Source organism: Leptodactylus fuscus, chromosome 8 (assembly GCF_031893055.1).
Source record: "Leptodactylus fuscus isolate aLepFus1 chromosome 8, aLepFus1.hap2, whole genome shotgun sequence".
Lineage (NCBI taxonomy): Eukaryota > Metazoa > Chordata > Amphibia > Anura > Leptodactylidae > Leptodactylus > Leptodactylus fuscus.
In genome coordinates, this window is record NC_134272.1 from 620,712 (window position 1) to 640,799 (window position 20,088).

Consider the following 20,088-nt stretch of genomic DNA (forward strand, 5'->3'; position numbering starts at 1 on the left):
AGTATGTGACTGTGTGCAGGAGACACGTGTACCATCCCCTAGTATGTGACTGTGTGCAGGAGACACGTGTACCATCCCCTAGTATGTGACTGTGTGCAGGAGACACGTGTACCATCCCCTAGTATGTGACTGTGTGCAGGAGACACGTGTACCATCCCCTAGTATGTGTCTGTGTGCAGGAGACACGTGTACCATCCCCTAGTATGTGACTGTGTGCAGGAGACACGTGTACCATCCCCTAGTATGTGACTGTGTGCAGGAGACACGTGTACCATCCCCTAGTATGTGACTGTGTGCAGGAGACACGTGTACCATCCCCTAGTATGTGACTGTGTGCAGGAGACACGTGTACCATCCCCTATATGTGTCTGTGTGCAGGAGAATCAGAGGAACATGCACCCTCAGCACTGAACTTACCTGGAAAGTGCCTTCGGTGTTGGATGCTCCAGTCAGTTGGGGAATGGAATCGGTGATAATCTCCTGGAGCCAAATACACAACATGGTGGTAGAGTCGGTTGGATGGACGGACGCCCAACTGCTGTAGAAATGGAAGCTCTGGAAGAGGAAAAAGGAGAATGTGAGAAGATGGCGACTCAAGAAAGCTCTTAGAGGAGCCGAGGAAGATGGGGCTGCCCGGAAGGTGACTGTTGTCTTTACATGTGACAAGGTAATACCCCAGCCAAAACACGTGTGTACCTGAGTTCTCTGATTCCCGCCAGTTCTGAGGTCCCAAGAAGTTTTCCAATGAATATGTGAGACCCTTCACTTGTTCGATCTGTGCACCACGGGTTCTGCCATAGTGGAGGACCCGACCATCACATGGACTGACCTACAAAATAGTGATGAACATAACCACAAACCCAATGCCCAAATAGCAGGCCAGAGAGCAACTCCTAGACATAGGCCCTGTTCACACACAACACAGAATAGCTGAACATTTCCCCATGACTGGTTTTCTCAAGGCTCCACTCCTGGATTATTACTGACTGTGTGAATAGGTACAAACAGATGATCTCCTGCCTAGTGCAAAGAGCAAGGAGGGGCAGAACCAGGAGGGGCAGAACCAGGAGGGGCAGAACCAGGAGGGGCAGAACCAGGAGGGGCAGAGCCACGAGGGGCAGAATCACGAGGAATAGAGCCAAGAGGGGCAGAGCCACGAGGGACAGAGCCAGAAGGGGCAGAGCCAGAAGGGGCAGAATCACGAGGGGCAGAGCCAGGAGGGGCAGAGCCAGGAGGGGCAGAGCCAAGAGGGGCAGAGCCAAGAGGGGCAGAGCCACGAGGGGCAGAACCACGAGGGGCAGAACCACGAGGGGCAGAACCAGGAGGGGCAGAATCACGAGGGACAGAGCCAAGAGGGGCAGAGCCAGGAGGGGCAGAGCCAGGAGGGGCAGAACCAGGAGGGGCAGAACCAGGAGGGGCAGAGCCAGGAGGGGCAGAGCCAGGAGGGACAGAACCAGGAGGGACAGAACCAGGAGGGACAGAGCCACGAGGGACAGAGCCACGAGGGACAGAGCCACGAGGGACAGAACCAGGAGGGGCAGAGCCAGAAGGGGAAGAACCAGGAGGGACAGAATCACGAGGGACAGAGCCGAGAGGGGCAGAACCAGGAGGGGCAGAGCCACGAGGCACAGAGCCAGGAGGGGCAGAACCAGGAGGGGCAGAACCAGGAGGGGCAGAGCCAGGAGGGGCAGAGCCACGAGGGCCAGAGCTACGAAAGGCAGAACCAGGAGGGGCAGAACCAGGAGGGGCAGAACCAGGAGGGGCAGAGCCACGAGGGCCAGAGCCAGGAGGGCCAGAGCCAGGAGGGCCAGAGCCACAAGGGCAAGCACCATATGATACTCACTAAATACTGAGGAGAGATGCTTCGAGCTGTTGGCTTCAATGGACGTCTGAAGAGCTCCCCTAGGTTCCTGTATCTGTTCAGGTCTTCCACCTCAGCTTCTTGCATGTTCACTGAGAAAGCCCACACATACATTGAAAGCAGGGGGCGCCGTAGCCAGTAGGGCAAGCTAACCTCATTCAGCAGACCCCAGAGTCGAGACAGCAGGCGAGTGGGTGCTCTGGTATAAACAGCCTATGAGCAAGAAAATAAGAAACATCTATAACTCAAGTCAAGGTGACCCCCCATGATATTGCTCCTCTGAAGGCTTGGGCTGGCCCACAGGTGACTCCCTGGTGGACCCCTACCTGAGGGGTGCATGCCCCAGTACAATCACTGCACTACATACAGGTAACCAACACACACCTGTATACGTCCATATCATAAACTGGGCGTAATATTTAACAAATTACCCCGGTTATTATATGTAGATTCATGGGGGGAGGGGCGTAGATGACATCTAGGCACAGAGGCAAGCCCACCACTAGGCTCCTTCCTGGGTCCCATCTTCTTATTATCACTGTGGCAGCAGTCCTGGCTCCTACCACCACCAAGCCTGGCTGAGCCACAGAGCCCCGAGAAAAACTGATACCCCCCAACCAAGCATCAGCCATCTGCCAAGCCAAAACCCCCAACATGCCCTGAACAAGGCTCAAATAAAAGGAGTCATTGAGAGAGACAAAGAGTGGTACATGGAGGAATGGAGAAACGCAATAACTCCAAGAAACTCACCAATGTGTACCAATCCCTACAAAGGGACTACACCATGGCCACCTACCTGGAGAGAATACGCCACCCCAAGCACAGACAGACCCTGAGCCGGTACAGACTGAGCGCCCACAACCTAGAGATAGAGACGGGGCGATACAGGCAGACGTACAAGCCACGGGAGAAGAGACTGTGCCAGCACTGTGACCAGGGGGTCCTAGAAGACCAGACCCACTTCCTGCTACACTGCACCAAATACTCAGCTGTGAGGGCCGTCTACTACCAAAGACTCTCTGCCCACATCCCAGACTGGGAGAAGAGGAAACTCTACATCCTACTGGGAGAAGAAGAGGGCACTGTGGAGATCGCTGCCCAATACGTGTCCAGCTGTCACCAAACCAGAGGAAGATGAGACTCCATGGACTGTTATATTTATCCCAATACACCCGCCCCACCCCCACCTCCCCATATAGCAGTCACCAACTAAGAGGAAGATGAGACTCCACGGACTGTTATATTTATCCCAATACACCCGCCCCACCCCACCCCCCCATATAGCAGTCACCAACGAAGAGGAAGATGAGACTCCACGGACTGTTATATTTATCCCAATACACCCGCCCCACCCCCACCTCCCCATATAGCAGTCACCAACTAAGAGGAAGATGAGACTCCACGGACTGTTATATTTATCCCAATACACCCGCCCCACCCCACCCCCCCATATAGCAGTCACCAACGAAGAGGAAGATGAGACTCCACGGACTGTTATATTTATCCCAATACACCCGCCCCGCCCCACCTCCCCATATAGCAGTCACCAACTAAGAGGAAGATGAGACTCCACGGACTGTTATATTTATCCCAATACACCCGCCCCGCCCCACCCCCACCTCCCCATATACAGTCACCAACGAAGAGGAAGATGAGACTCCACGGACTGTTATATTTATCCCAATACACCTGCCCCCCCCCCCGCCCCCCCATACAGCGGTCACCAACGAAGAGGAAGATGAGACTCCATGGACTGTTATACCCCAATACACCCGCCCCACCCCACCTCCCCATATAGCAGTCACCAACTAAGAGGAAGATGAGACATCATGGACGGTTATACCCCAAATCAGCCCCCCCCCCACGCCCCCCATACTCTCCATACACTTTACTAGCTTTGGCAATGTCAAATATCCATTCGGATGTGCCAATAAAGCCTGTTTGATTTGATCTGTGGGGCCCCATCCCAAAGATAAGGGGGCCCTTGTCCAAGGCACGGGGTGTGCAGCAGGCTAGTACTGAAATAAATGGGAGGCTGGTAATATTTGCATTTAGCCAGTGGCCCCTAGAAAGGATTCTCCTGGTGGGTCCTTGGCGCCCCTGTCCAAAACTGTCCTGTATTGTTCTTCATCTAGATCAGGGGTCTCAAACTCGCGGTCCTGCCCTCGGGACAATAGTTTGCGGCCCCCGGCGGACATCTGCCGTAATAGTACGGTGCATGCCGGGTGTGTAACTATGGCGACTGCCCGGGAGCCTGCAGCCGCCATAGCCGCCGGGTGTCTACTGCTTTAAGCATTGCATTAGTGATCAGACCCCCTGGGGTTCAGCACCCCTACAGGGTCTAATAAATGCAAAAAAATTTTAAAAAAGTTTAAAAAAAAAAAAATATATATATAAAAAGTATTAAAAATTCAAGTCGCCCCCCTTTCCCTAGAAGACATATAAAAGTAGATAAATACTGTGACACCCCTACATGTTAGGTCTCCCCGTGTCCGACATCGCCGCCTCTACAAATCTATACAAATATTTTTCCTGTTCGGTAAACGCCGTAACCGGAAAAATAGTCAAAAGTGCCAAACCGACGTTTTTTCACTGTTTTGATTTTGATAAAAATTTGAATAAAAAGTGATCAAAGCAAAAGCATTTCCCGAAAATGGTAGAACTGCAAAGTACACCCGGCCCCGCAAAAAAAGACGCCCTATAGATCCCTGTACACGCACGTATAAAAAAGTTACAGCTGTCAGAATATGGCGACTTTTAGAAAAAAAAAAAATTGGGAAAACCTGATGCGGCCCGGCCTCACCCAGACTCCACCCCCAGCGCCCCCGGGGGAAATCGAGTTTGAGACCCCTGGTCTAGATCATAAAGAATGATAAATCCAAGAGATCCCACACGGATTGTCCACTGGATCTACACTAGAGATCTTCATCACAACAAGATGTCGCTCCTCACCCTGCTGACTCTCGTGGTTGGCTGGATCCCCGCCTTCGCCAGAGGTTTAAGAAGCTGCCACGAGCGTAAGCGTAAAAACGGCGGCCGCAGCTGACCAAAGCGACGCTTGATGGAGAAACGAGGAACAGACAACCTAAGTGGAAAGAGAAGATCATTGTAAGAAGCCTGAAGAAGATGTATACAGGGGTATATAGCACAGAGGAGGAGGCCTGAAGAAGATGTATACAGGGGTATATAGCACAGAGGAGGAGGCCTGAAGAAGATGTATACAAGGGTATATAGCACAGAGGAGGAGGCCTGAAGAAGATGTATACAAGGGTATATAGCACAGAGGAGGAGGCCTGAAGAAGATGTATACAAGGGTATATAGCACAGAGGAGGAGGCCTGAAGAAGATGTATACAGGGGTATATAGCACAGAGGAGGAGGCCTGAAGAAGATGTATACAAGGGTATATAGCACAGAGGAGGAGGCCTGAAGAAGATGTATACAAGGGTATATAGCACAGAGGAGGAGGCCTGAAGAAGATGTATACAGGGGTATATAGCACAGAGGAGGAGGCCTGAAGAAGATGTATACAGGGGTATATAGCACAGAGGAGAAGGCCTGAAGAAGATGTATACAGGGGTATATAGCACAGAGGAGGAGGCCTGAAGAAGATGTATACAGGGGTATATAGCACAGAGGAGGAGGCCTGAAGAAGATGTATACAAGGGTATATAGCACAGAGGAGGAAGCCTGAAGAAGATGTATACAGGGGTATATAGAACAGAGGAGGAGGCCTGAAGAAGATGTATACAAGGGTATATAGCACAGAGGAGGAGGCCTGAAGAAGATGTATACAAGGGTATATAGCACAGAGGAGAAGGCCTGAAGAAGATGTATAGAGGGGTATATAGCACAGAGGAGGAGGCCTGAAGAAGATGTATACAAGGGTATATAGCACAGAGGAGGAGGCCTAAAGAAGATGTATACAAGGGTATATAGCACAGAGGAGGAGGCCTGAAGAAGATGTATACAGGGGTATATAGCACAGAGGAGGAGGCCTGAAGAAGATGTATACAAGGGTATATAGCACAGAGGAGGAGGCCTGAAGAAGATGTATACAGGGGTATATAGCACAGAGGAGGAGGCCTGAAGAAGATGTATAGAGGGGTATATAGCACAGAGGAGGAGGCCTGAAGAAGATGTATACAAGGGTATATAGCACAGAGGAGGAGGCCTAAAGAAGATGTATACAAGGGTATATAGCACAGAGGAGGAGGCCTGAAGAAGATGTATACAGGGGTATATAGCACAGAGGAGGAGGCCTGAAGAAGATGTATACAAGGGTATATAGCACAGAGGAGGAGGCCTGAAGAAGATGTATACAGGGGTATATAGCACAGAGGAGGAGGCCTGAAGAAGATGTATACAGGGGTATATAGAACAGAGGAGGAGGCCTGAAGAAGATGTATACAGGGGTATATAGCACAGAGGAGGAGGCCTGAAGAAGATGTATACAAGGGTATATAGCACAGAGGAGGAAGCCTGAAGAAGATGTATACAGGGGTATATAGAACAGAGGAGGAGGCCTGAAGAAGATGTATACAAGGGTATATAGCACAGAGGAGGAGGCCTGAAGAAGATGTATACAGGGGTATATAGCACAGAGGAGGAAGCATGAAGAAGATGTATACAGGGGTATATAGCACAGAGGAGGAGGCCTGAAGAAGATGTATACAGGGGTATATAGAACAGAGGAGGAGGCCTGAAGAAGATGTATACAGGGGTATATAGCACAGAGGAGGAGGTCTGAAGAAGATGTATACAAGGGTATATAGCACAGAGGAGGAGGCCTGAAGAAGATGTATACAAGGGTATATAGCACAGAGGAGGAAGCCTGAAGAAGATGTATACAAGGGTATATAGCACAGAGGAGGAAGCCTGAAGAAGATGTATACAAGGGTATATAGCACAGAGGAGGAAGCCTGAAGAAGATGTATACAAGGGTATATAGCACAGAGGAGGAAGCCTGAAGAAGATGTATACAAGGGTATATAGCACAGAGGAGGAGGCCTGAAGAAGATGTATACAGGGGTATATAGCACAGAGGAGGAAGCCTGAAGAAGATGTATACAGGTGTATATAGCACAGAGGAGGAAGCCTGAAGAAGATGTATACAGGGGTATATAGCACAGAGGAGGAAGCCTGAAGAAGATGTATACAAGGGTATATAGCACAGAGGAGGAGGCCTGAAGAAGATGTATACAGGGGTATATAGCACAGAGGAGGAGGCCTGAAGAAGATGTATACAGGGGTATATAGCACAGAGGAGGAGGCCTGAAGAAGATGTATACAGGGGTATATAGCACAGAGGAGGAGGCCTGAAGAAGATGTATACAAGGGTATATAGCACAGAGGAGGAAGCCTGAAGAAGATGTATACAGGGGTATATAGAACAGAGGAGGAGGCCTGAAGAAAATGTATACAAGGGTATATAGCACAGAGGAGGAGGCCTGAAGAAGATGTATACAGGGGTATATAGCACAGAGGAGGAAGCATGAAGAAGATGTATACAGGGGTATATAGCACAGAGGAGGAGGCCTGAAGAAGATGTATACAGGGGTATATAGAACAGAGGAGGAGGCCTGAAGAAGATGTATACAGGGGTATATAGCACAGAGGAGGAGGTCTGAAGAAGATGTATACAAGGGTATATAGCACAGAGGAGGAGGCCTGAAGAAGATGTATACAAGGGTATATAGCACAGAGGAGAAAGCCTGAAGAAGATGTATACAAGGGTATATAGCACAGAGGAGGAAGCCTGAAGAAGATGTATACAAGGGTATATAGCACAGAGGAGGAGGCCTGAAGAAGATGTATAGAGGGGTATATAGCACAGAGGAGGAAGCCTGAAGAAGATGTATACAAGGGTATATAGCACAGAGGAGGAGGCCTGAAGAAGATGTATACAGGGGTATATAGCACAGAGGAGGAGGCCTGAAGAAGATGTATACAGGGGTATATAGCACAGAGGAGGAGGCCTGAAGAAGATGTATACAGGGGTATATAGCACAGAGGAGGAGGCCTGAAGAAGATGTATACAGGGGTATATAGCACAGAGGAGGAGGCCTGAAGAAGATGTATACAGGGGTATATAGAACAGAGGAGGAAGCCTGAAGAAGATGTATACAGGGGTATATAGCACAGAGGAGGAGGCCTGAAGAAGATGTATACAGGGGTATATAGCACAGAGGAGGAAGCCTGAAGAAGATGTATACAGGTGTATATAGCACAGAGGAGGAAGCCTGAAGAAGATGTATACAGGGGTATATAGCACAGAGGAGGAAGCCTGAAGAAGATGTATACAAGGGTATATAGCACAGAGGAGGAGGCCTGAAGAAGATGTATACAAGGGTATATAGCACAGAGGAGGAAGCCTGAAGAAGATGTATACAAGGGTATATAGCACAGAGGAGGAAGCCTGAAGAAGATGTATACAAGGGTATATAGAACAGAGGAGGAAGCCTGAAGAAGATGTATACAGGGGTATATAGCACAGAGGAGGAAGCATGAAGGACCCCATGAGACCCCATCTACTAGGAGAAGACCGGCAACAATAATTGTAACTTCTGGGTGGTCTTTTAGTACAAACCATTTCCTCGACCTTTGGGCTCCGCTTCCAGACTGTCCGGTGGCTTTACACATGGCGGCTCCAGATGAATCCTGGAAAATAAGGAGCAAGTGACAAGAGTATGGAGGGTGCCCCTTTATTAGGGTGTGATATCAGTATATACAGCGGGTAAGATCATCTATATGAGACGTACACATACGGCGCCCGACTCTCTACAGGTACGGCACATACACAATATAACCCTCCTCTCTCAGTATATAGCACATATTATATACAGTATATAACCCTCCTCTCTCAGTATATAGCACATATTATATACAGTATATAACCCTCCTCTCTCAGTATATAGCACATATTATATACAGTATATAACCCTCCTCTCAGTATATAGCACATATTATATACAGTATATAACCCTCCTCTCAGTATATAGCACATATTATATACAGTATATAACCCTCCTCTCTCAGTATATAGCACATATTATATACAGTATATAACCCTCCTCTCAGTATATAGCACATATTATATACAGTATATAACCCTCCTCTCAGTATATAGCATATATTATATACAGTATATAACCCTCCTCTCAGTATATAGCACATATTATATACAGTATATAACCCTCCTCTCAGTATATAGCACATATTATATACAGTATATAACCCTCCTCTCAGTATATAGCACATATTGTATACAGTATATAACCCTCCTCTCTCAGTATATAGCACATATTATATACAGTATATAACCCTCCTCTCTCAGTATATAGCACATATTATATACAGTATATAACCCTCCTCTCAGTATATAGCACATATTATATACAGTATATAACCCTCCTCTCTCAGTATATAGCACATATTGTATACAGTATATAACCCTCCTCTCAGTATATAGCACATATTATATACAGTATATAACCCTCCTCTCAGTATATAGCACATATTATATACAGTATATAACCCTCCTCTCAGTATATAGCACATATTATATACAGTATATAACCCTCCTCTCAGTATATAGCATATATTATATACAGTATATAACCCTCCTCTCAGTATATAGCACATATTATATACAGTATATAACCCTCCTCTCAGTATATAGCACATATTGTATACAGTATATAACCCTCCTCTCTCAGTATATAGCACATATTATATACAGTATATAACCCTCCTCTCTCAGTATATAGCACATATTATATACAGTATATAACCCTCCTCTCAGTATATAGCACATATTATATACAGTATATAACCCTCCTCTCTCAGTATATAGCACATATTATATACAGTATATAACCCTCCTCTCAGTATATAGCACATATTGTATACAGTATATAACCCTCCTCTCTCAGTATATAGCACATATTATATACAGTATATAACCCTCCTCTCTCAGTATATAGCACATATTATATACAGTATATAACCCTCCTCTCAGTATATAGCACATATTATATACAGTATATAACCCTCCTCTCTCAGTATATAGCACATATTATATACAGTATATAACCCTCCTCTCAGTATATAGCACATATTATATACAGTATATAACCCTCCTCTCAGTATATAGCATATATTATATACAGTATATAACCCTCCTCTCAGTATATAGCACATATTATATACAGTATATAACCCTCCTCTCAGTATATAGCACATATTGTATACAGTATATAACCCTCCTCTCTCAGTATATAGCACATATTATATACAGTATATAACCCTCCTCTCTCAGTATATAGCACATATTATATACAGTATATAACCCTCCTCTCAGTATATAGCACATATTATATACAGTATATAACCCTCCTCTCTCAGTATATAGCACATATTATATACAGTATATAACCCTCCTCTCAGTATATAGCACATATTATATACAGTATATAACCCTCCTCTCTCAGTATATAGCACATATTATATACAGTATATAACCCTCCTCTCAGTATATAGCACATATTATATACAGTATATAACCCTCCTCTCTCAGTATATAGCACATATTATATACAGTATATAACCCTCCTCTCAGTATATAGCACATATTATATACAGTATATAACCCTCCTCTCAGTATATAGCACATATTATATACAGTATATAACCCTCCTCTCAGTATATAGCACATATTATATACAGTATATAACCCTCCTCTCAGTATATAGCACATTATATACAGTATATAATCCTCCTCTCAGTATATAGCACATATTATATACAGTATATAACCCTCCTCTCTCAGTATATAGCACATATTATATACAGTATATAACCCTCCTCTCAGTATATAGCACATATTGTATACAGTATATAACCCTCCTCTCTCAGTATATAGCACATATTATATACAGTATATAACCCTCCTCTCTCAGTATATAGCACATATTATATACAGTATATAACCCTCCTCTCAGTATATAGCACATATTATATACAGTATATAACCCTCCTCTCTCAGTATATAGCACATATTATATACAGTATATAACCCTCCTCTCAGTATATAGCACATATTATATACAGTATATAACCCTCCTCTCAGTATATAGCACATATTATATACAGTATATAACCCTCCTCTCAGTATATAGCACATATTGTATACAGTATATAACCCTCCTCTCTCAGTATATAGCACATATTATATACAGTATATAACCCTCCTCTCAGTATATAGCACATATTGTATACAGTATATAACCCTCCTCTCTCAGTATATAGCACATATTATATACAGTATATAACCCTCCTCTCAGTATATAGCACATATTATATACAGTATATAACCCTCCTCTCAGTATATAGCATATATTATATACAGTATATAACCCTCCTCTCAGTATATAGCACATATTATATACAGTATATAACCCTCCTCTCTCAGTATATAGCACATATTATATACAGTATATAACCCTCCTCTCAGTATATAGCATATATTATATACAGTATATAACCCTGTCACGGGATGGTTAGAGTCTATACTATAGGCAATGTGTAATATATATTTCATGTGGAATGTATTCTCTAACCTGTTGTAAACATCAATGTGTAGTTGGCTGATTCGGGTCTAGTGTGTTAGCACATTGTATGCAAATACCTCTAACTAGTGAGGACAATGGGTGGAGATAATCTGATCAGTGTCTCCAAGAAGATGTTGGATGGTGCATTGTCCATAGTAGACAGGGAGTCTGCTCTCCTTGGCATAGGTGAGGGGGGAAGGATCTGTGACTCAGCCCTTCCCACCCACAGATAGAGGAAGTAACAGTTTAGTATATAGTTGTAGCTTGCAGTTAGTATGTGTTAGCCGGCCTGTGCACAGCTCTGCAGAGAGCCAGGACTTAGTTACAGGACCAAGGAACCAAAGTTATCATTGGATTGTGACTTCTGTGGACTTATTGTTATTACGGTTGATGTGACCGCCGCCGGCTACTAACTTTGTGGATTACAATAAATTGCTGTTGTCTCCCGACCTCTTGCGTCCCTGTTGATTCAAGATATCCTCCGGAGGAAGACGTATACCTTTGCTCCGTGACAACTGGTTGGCAGCGGTGGGATCAACAGCGGACAGCGAGATGGACTACAGCAGCTCAGCGATTAATGGAGCCACAACCTCAGAATACAGGAACTGGACTATGGCAAGTCTACAAGTAAGGGCCCGGGAACTAAACCTGAGTTACCAGGGAAGAACGAAAGATCAACTGATCGAGGCACTGGAGGAGATGACCCTGCAAAGCGACCATGAGGAGGGCTGCCCCCAGGAGACAGTAGAGATATGGGAGTGGCAGGTACAGACCCAAAAGAGCAGATGGGTTGTTTTGTATGAGGAGGAGTTGGCAGTGCTGGGGCTAGGAGCAACTGCAGAGCAAAGGAGTAGAGCATTACAGAGGGCTCAGGAAACGGAGAAGGAGGAACAGAGAATGGCGCATGAAAAGGAAAGAATGGCGCATGAAATGCGAATGGCTGAGATAACTACGCGGAATTATAATCAAACGTCGGCCCCCAGCCCAACAGTGAGAGAACCACCATATGTCTCCCATAAACACTTCAAGACCTTTGATGAAGCGGCTGGGGATGTTGATGGATATTTTCAGGACTTCGAACACCAGTGCCACCTGATGGAAGTCCCAGAGAAGGATTGGGTCCGGTATCTGGTGGGGCACCTACGAGATGGGGCTGCGGAAGCTCTCAGAGCCATGGACCCTAGTGATCAGCGGGACTATGAGGCCATTAAAAGAGCGGTGCAGAAGTATTATGCCGTCACTCCAGAGACCTACCGAGTTCAATTCCGCTCTTTGTCTTACAATGGGGGAAGCTCCTTCCACATGTTCGCCCACAAGTTGAAGCAAGCATGCAAGCGCTGGCTAGAAGGAGAGGAGGCTGTCACAGTCGATAAGATCCTCCAAGTCATACTTAAGGAACAGTTCTTTTCCCAGTGCCCCGCTGAGATCCGTGAGTGGGTGCTGGAACGGAACCCAGCCACAGTTGAGCAAGCTGCTTCTCTTGCAGATGAGGGCCTGACCATCAAGCCGCAGTGGAAGAGGTTGTTTGCAGAGGAGCGGAAAACTACCACAGTCCGCCAGACACCCTTCATCCAGCCACCCACCTTTCGTGCCCGGCCTCAGGATTACAATTCCCCCTCTACCCCTGCCCCAGCCCATCGGCCTCCAGCTATGAACAACCCTGTCCCTAGACAACGACCTACTGGAAGAATGCTAGAGCGCAGATGTTTTGGGTGCGGGCGGCCTGGACATTTGCAAGCTAGTTGCCCTGTTAACATGGGGGCACGGGCCACCGTGGCATCCCGGCCTATTCACTACCTGGGAACCACTCCTAGGACAGAAAGTTTGGCCCCATTTCCAGATGACTCCATGAATGACACATCTGTTCCACCTCCAGGGGTCTATGGGATTCAGCCTTCCGCCACACATCCCGCAAACCTTCAGAGGAAGCACTTGCAGGAGGTCCTACTGGATGGCCGAACAGTTGTTGGATTCCGGGACTCGGGAGCTTTCCTAACGGTAGCGGACCCCCGAGTTGTGCGACCCGAGGCCCTAGAGGAGGGTCCTGGCATTTCTATCAAGTTGGCAGGGGGTACTCAAAGACGTATTCCTAAAGCTACCGTGGAACTCGACTATGGTTATGGACCAAAACGATGCACAATTGGTGTGATGAGCGGGCTGCCGGCCGATGTTCTGTTAGGCAACGATGTTGGAAATCTACAGTGCCACTTTGTGGGAGCAGTGACCCGAAGCCAAGCTCAGGGAGAAGCCAACATGGATCCACCGGATTTTCTGACAGATGCCAGCCCTTCAACCCTACAACTTTACCATTCAGTACCGCCGAGGGAACCAACACCAGAACGCGGATGGGTTATCCCGGCAGGAGGACATATGAGCTATAGAGACTGATGTGCATTCCCCAATTTACCTGTGTAGGCCAATTGTGTCATGCACATGTTTTGAGAGGGGGAGGGGTTGTCACGGGATGGTTAGAGTCTATACTATAGGCAATGTGTAATATATATTTCATGTGGAATGTATTCTCTAACCTGTTGTAAACATCAGTGTGTAGTTGGCTGATTCGGGTCTAGTGTGTTAGCACATTGTATGCAAATACCTCTAACTAGTGAGGACAATGGGTGGAGATAATCTGATCAGTGTCTCCAAGAAGATGTTGGATGGTGCATTGTCCATAGTAGACAGGGAGTCTGCTCTCCTTGGTATAGGTGAGGGGGGAAGGATCTGTGGCTCAGCCCTTCCCACCCACAGATAGAGGAAGTAACAGTTTAGTATATAGATGTAGCTGCAGTTAGTATGTGTTAGCCGGCCTGTGCACAGCTCTGCAGAGAGCCAGGACTTAGTTACAGGACCAAGGAACCAAAGTTATCATTGGATTGTGACTTCTGTGGACTTATTGTTATTACGGTTGATGTGACCGCCGCCGGCTACTAACTTTGTGGATTACAATAAATTGCTGTTGTCTCCCGACCTCTTGCGTCCGTGTTGATTCAAGATATCCTCCGGAGGAAGACGTATACCTTTGCTCCGTGACAACCCTCCTCTCAGTATATAGCACATATTATATACAGTATATAACCCTCCTCTCAGTATATAGCACATATTATATACAGTATATAACCCTCCTCTCAGTATATAGCACATATTATATACAGTATATAACCCTCCTCTCAGTATATAGCACACATTATATACAGTATATAACCCTCCTCTCAGTATATAGCACACATTATATACAGTATATAACCCTCCTCTCAGTATATAGCACACATTATATACAGTATATAACCCTCTTCTCAGTATATAGCACATATTATATACAGTATATAACCCTCCTCTCAGTATATAGCACACATTATATACAGTATATAACCCTCCTCTCAGTATATAGCACATATTATATACAGTATATAACCCTCCTCTCAGTATATAGCACATTATATACAGTATATAATCCTCCTCTCAGTATATAGCACATATTATATACAGTATATAACCCTCTTCTCAGTATATAGCACATATTGTATACAGTATATAACCCTCCTCTCAGTATATAGCACATTATATACAGTATATAACCCTCCTCTCTCAGTATATAGCACATATTATATACAGTATATAACCCTCCTCTCTCAGTATATAGCACATATTATATACAGTATATAACCCTCCTCTCAGTATATAGCACACATTATATACAGTATATAACCCTCCTCTCAGTATATAGCACACATTATATACAGTATATAACCCTCCTCTCAGTATATAGCACATATTATATACAGTATATAACCCTCCTCTCAGTATATAGCACATTATATACAGTATATAACCCTCCTCTCAGTATATAGCACATTATATACAGTATATAACCCTCCTCTCAGTATATAGCACATTATATACAGTATATAACCCTCCTCTCAGTATATAGCACATATTATATACAGTATATAACCCTCCTCTCAGTATATAGCACATTATATACAGTATATAACCCTCCTCTCAGTATATAGCACATTATATACAGTATATAACCCTCCTCTCAGTATATAGCATATATTGTATACAGTATATAACCCTCCTCTCTCAGTATATAGCACATATTATATACAGTATATAACCCTCCTCTCTCAGTATATAGCACATATTATATACAGTATATAACCCTCCTCTCAGTATATAGCACATATTATATACAGTATATAACCCTCCTCTCAGTATATAGCACATATTATATACAGTATATAACCCTCCTCTCTCAGTATATAGCACATATTATATACAGTATATAACCCTCCTCTCAGTATATAGCATATATTATATACAGTATATAACCCTCCTCTCTCAGTATATAGCACATATTATATACAGTATATAACCCTCCTCTCTCAGTATATAGCACATATTATATACAGTATATAACCCTCCTCTCTCAGTATATAGCACATATTATATACAGTATATAACCCTCCTCTCAGTATATAGCACATATTATATACAGTATATAACCCTCCTCTCTCAGTATATAGCACATATTATATACAGTATATAACCCTCCTCTCAGTATATAGCACATATTATATACAGTATATAACCCTCCTCTCAGTATATAGCACATATTATATACAGTATATAACCCTCCTCTCTCAGTATATAGCACACATTATATACAGTATATAACCCTCCTCTCAGTATATAGCACATATTGTATACAGTATATAACCCTCCTCTCTCAGTATATAGCACATATTATATACAGTATATAACCCTCCTCTCTCAGTATATAGCACATATTATATACAGTATATAACCCTCCTCTCAGTATATAGCACATTATATACAGTATATAATCCTCCTCTCAGTATATAGCACATATTATATACAGTATATAACCCTCCTCTCAGTATATAGCACATTATATACAGTATATAATCCTCCTCTCAGTATATAGCACATATTATATACAGTATATAACCCTCCTCTCAGTATATAGCATATATTATATACAGTATATAACCCTCCTCTCAGTATATAGCACATTATATACAGTATATAACCCTCCTCTCTCAGTATATAGCACATATTATATACAGTATATAACCCTCCTCTCAGTATATAGCACATATTGTATACAGTATATAATCCTCCTCTCAGTATATAGCACATATTATATACAGTATATAACCCTCCTCTCAGTATATAGCACATATTATATACAGTATATAACCCTCCTCTCAGTATATAGCATATATTATATACAGTATATAACCCTCCTCTCAGTATATAGCACATATTATATACAGTATATAACCCTCCTCTCTCAGTATATAGCACATATTATATACAGTATATAACCCTCCTCTCAGTATATAGCACATATTATATACAGTATATAACCCTCCTCTCAGTATATAGCACATATTATATACAGTATATAACCCTCCTCTCAGTATATAGCACATTATATACAGTATATAACCCTCCTCTCAGTATATAGCACATATTGTATACAGTATATAACCCTCCTCTCAGTATATAGCACATATTATATACAGTATATAACCCTCCTCTCTCAGTATATAGCACATATTATATACAGTATATAACCCTCCTCTCAGTATATAGCACATATTGTATACAGTATATAATCCTCCTCTCAGTATATAGCACATATTATATACAGTATATAACCCTCCTCTCAGTATATAGCACATATTATATACAGTATATAACCCTCCTCTCAGTATATAGCACATATTATATACAGTATATAACCCTCCTCTCAGTATATAGCACATATTATATACAGTATATAACCCTCCTCTCTCAGTATATAGCACACATTATATACAGTATATAACCCTCCTCTCAGTATATAGCACATATTGTATACAGTATATAACCCTCCTCTCTCAGTATATAGCACATATTATATACAGTATATAACCCTCCTCTCTCAGTATATAGCACATATTATATACAGTATATAACCCTCCTCTCAGTATATAGCACATATTATATACAGTATATAACCCTCCTCTCAGTATATAGCATATATTATATACAGTATATAACCCTCCTCTCAGTATATAGCACATTATATACAGTATATAACCCTCCTCTCTCAGTATATAGCACATATTATATACAGTATATAACCCTCCTCTCAGTATATAGCACATATTATATACAGTATATAACCCTCCTCTCAGTATATAGCACATATTGTATACAGTATATAATCCTCCTCTCAGTATATAGCACATATTATATACAGTATATAACCCTCCTCTCTCAGTATATAGCACATATTATATACAGTATATAACCCTCCTCTCAGTATATAGCACATATTATATACAGTATATAACCCTCCTCTCTCAGTATATAGCACATATTATATACAGTATATAACCCTCCTCTCAGTATATAGCACATATTATATACAGTATATAACCCTCCTCTCAGTATATAGCACATATTATATACAGTATATAACCCTCCTCTCAGTATATAGCACATATTATATACAGTATATAATCCTCCTCTCAGTATATAGCACATATTATATACAGTATATAATCCTCCTCTCAGTATATAGCATATATTATATACAGTATATAACCCTCCTCTCAGTATATAGCACATATTATATACAGTATATAACCCTCCTCTCAGTATATAGCACATATTATATACAGTATATAACCCTCCTCTCAGTATATAGCACATATTATATACAGTATATAACCCTCCTCTCTCAGTATATAGCACATATTATATACAGTATATAACCCTCCTCTCTCAGTATATAGCACATATTATATACAGTATATAACCCTCCTCTCAGTATATAGCACATATTATATACAGTATATAACCCTCCTCTCAGTATATAGCACATATTATATACAGTATATAACCCTCCTCTCTCAGTATATAGCACATATTATATACAGTATATAACCCTCCTCTCAGTATATAGCACATATTATATACAGTATATAACCCTCCTCTCAGTATATAGCACATATTATATACAGTATATAACCCTCCTCTCAGTATATAGCACATATTATATACAGTATATAACCCTCCTCTCAGTATATAGCATATATTATATACAGTATATAACCCTCCTCTCAGTATATAGCACATATTATATACAGTATATAACCCTCCTCTCAGTATATAGCACACATTATATACAGTATATAACCCTCCTCCATACTATACATGGTGTATATGGCACTTACACGCTATATCCTCCTGGTCACGGGGCCTCATGTACAGGATGTAGATTATATATCCTGGACTGACTATGAGCTGAGAGCAGGCGACCAATCCGTCTGGCAGAAGTGGTGACGGGGCGGACTCTGACCACCACATGTGATTTAAAGGGATATGAGTGGGTGATGTAAGAGGAGAATATGGCAGCTGCCCCAGTCTTGCATCATGTCCTTTGGCCCCTGACAGCACAATAACATGATGGTTGGACTGGGCTAATGGTGCTGGAGATTGTAAGGCCATTCTTGTGGCCGAGGAGCTCAGGATCCAGGGTCACTGCTGTTCTCTGCCTGGAGTCAATCAAATCAAATCAATTAAAAAAAGCTTTATTGGCACGTCCGAATAGGTATTTGGCATTGCCAAAGCTAGTAAAGTGGGCGGTGGGGGGGGGGAAGGGGGGAGTTGGATTCGGGTGGGTGAGTGGTGGGTATGGGGGGTGAGGGGGGGGGGGGTTTGGGTTATAACAGTCCATGGAGTCTCATCTTCCTCTTAGTTGGTGACTGCTATATGGGGAGGTGGGGTTGGAGGTGGGGTGGGGCGGGTGTATTGGGATAAATATAACAGTCCGTGGAGTCTCATCTTCCTCTTCGTTGGTGACCGCTATATGGGGAGGTGGGGTTGGAGGTGGGGGTGGGTGTATTGGGATAAATATAACAGTCCGTGGAGTCTCATCTTCCTCTTCGTTGGTGACCGCTATGTGGGGGGGTGGGGGTGGGGCGGGTGTATTGGGATAAATATAACAGTCCGTGGAGTCTCATCTTCCTCTGGTTTGGTGACAGCTGGACACGTATTGGGCAGCGATCTCCACAGTGGCCTCTTCTTCTCCCAGTAGGATGTAGAGTTCCCTCTTCTCCCAGTCTGGGATGTGGGCAGAGAGTCTTTGGTAGTAGACGGCCCTCACAGCTGAGTATTTGGTGCAGTGTAGCAGGAAGTGGGTCTGGTCTTCTAGGGCCCCCTGGTCACAGTGCTGGCACAGTCTCTTCTCCCGTGGCTTGTACGTCTGCCTGTATCGCCCCGTCTCTATCTCTAGGTTGTGGGCGCTCAGTCTGTATCGGCTCAGGGTCTGTCTGTGCTTGGGGTGGCGTATTCTCTCCAGGTAGGTGGCCATGGTGTAGTCCCTTTGTAGGGATTGGTACACATTGGTGAGTTTCTTGGAGTTATTTATTTCGTTTCTCCATTCTTCAATGTACCGCTCTCTGTTTGCCTCTGTGGTCGCCTTTATTTCGGCCTTGGTTATCATCTGTTGGTGTTTTTGGTTTGGTGGTTGGCTGCTGTTTGGTTAGGGGGTGTCTGGTTTGCTCAGGTGGCTTAGCCATGCTTGGTGGTGGTAGGA

General features: G+C 43.7%; 1 protein-coding gene across 1 annotated transcript in view; it reads right to left on the bottom strand.

The window, feature by feature from the left end:
- LOC142217378 (phosphatidylserine decarboxylase proenzyme, mitochondrial-like) overlaps window positions 1-18,825 on the bottom strand; it is a 34,452-nt gene extending 15,627 nt beyond the window's left edge. Inside the window, exons 1-6 of the mRNA XM_075285602.1 lie at window positions 18,725-18,825; window positions 8,450-8,520; window positions 4,814-4,946; window positions 1,844-2,074; window positions 697-829; window positions 418-555 (exon numbers count right to left, since the gene is read on the bottom strand). Of these exons, the coding sequence (XP_075141703.1) occupies window positions 418-555; window positions 697-829; window positions 1,844-2,074; window positions 4,814-4,946; window positions 8,450-8,502 (688 nt within the window). The 5' untranslated portion in view covers window positions 8,503-8,520; window positions 18,725-18,825. The remainder of the gene's footprint in view (window positions 1-417; window positions 556-696; window positions 830-1,843; window positions 2,075-4,813; window positions 4,947-8,449; window positions 8,521-18,724) is intronic.
- Between the last annotated feature and the right edge of the window lie 1,263 nt (window positions 18,826-20,088).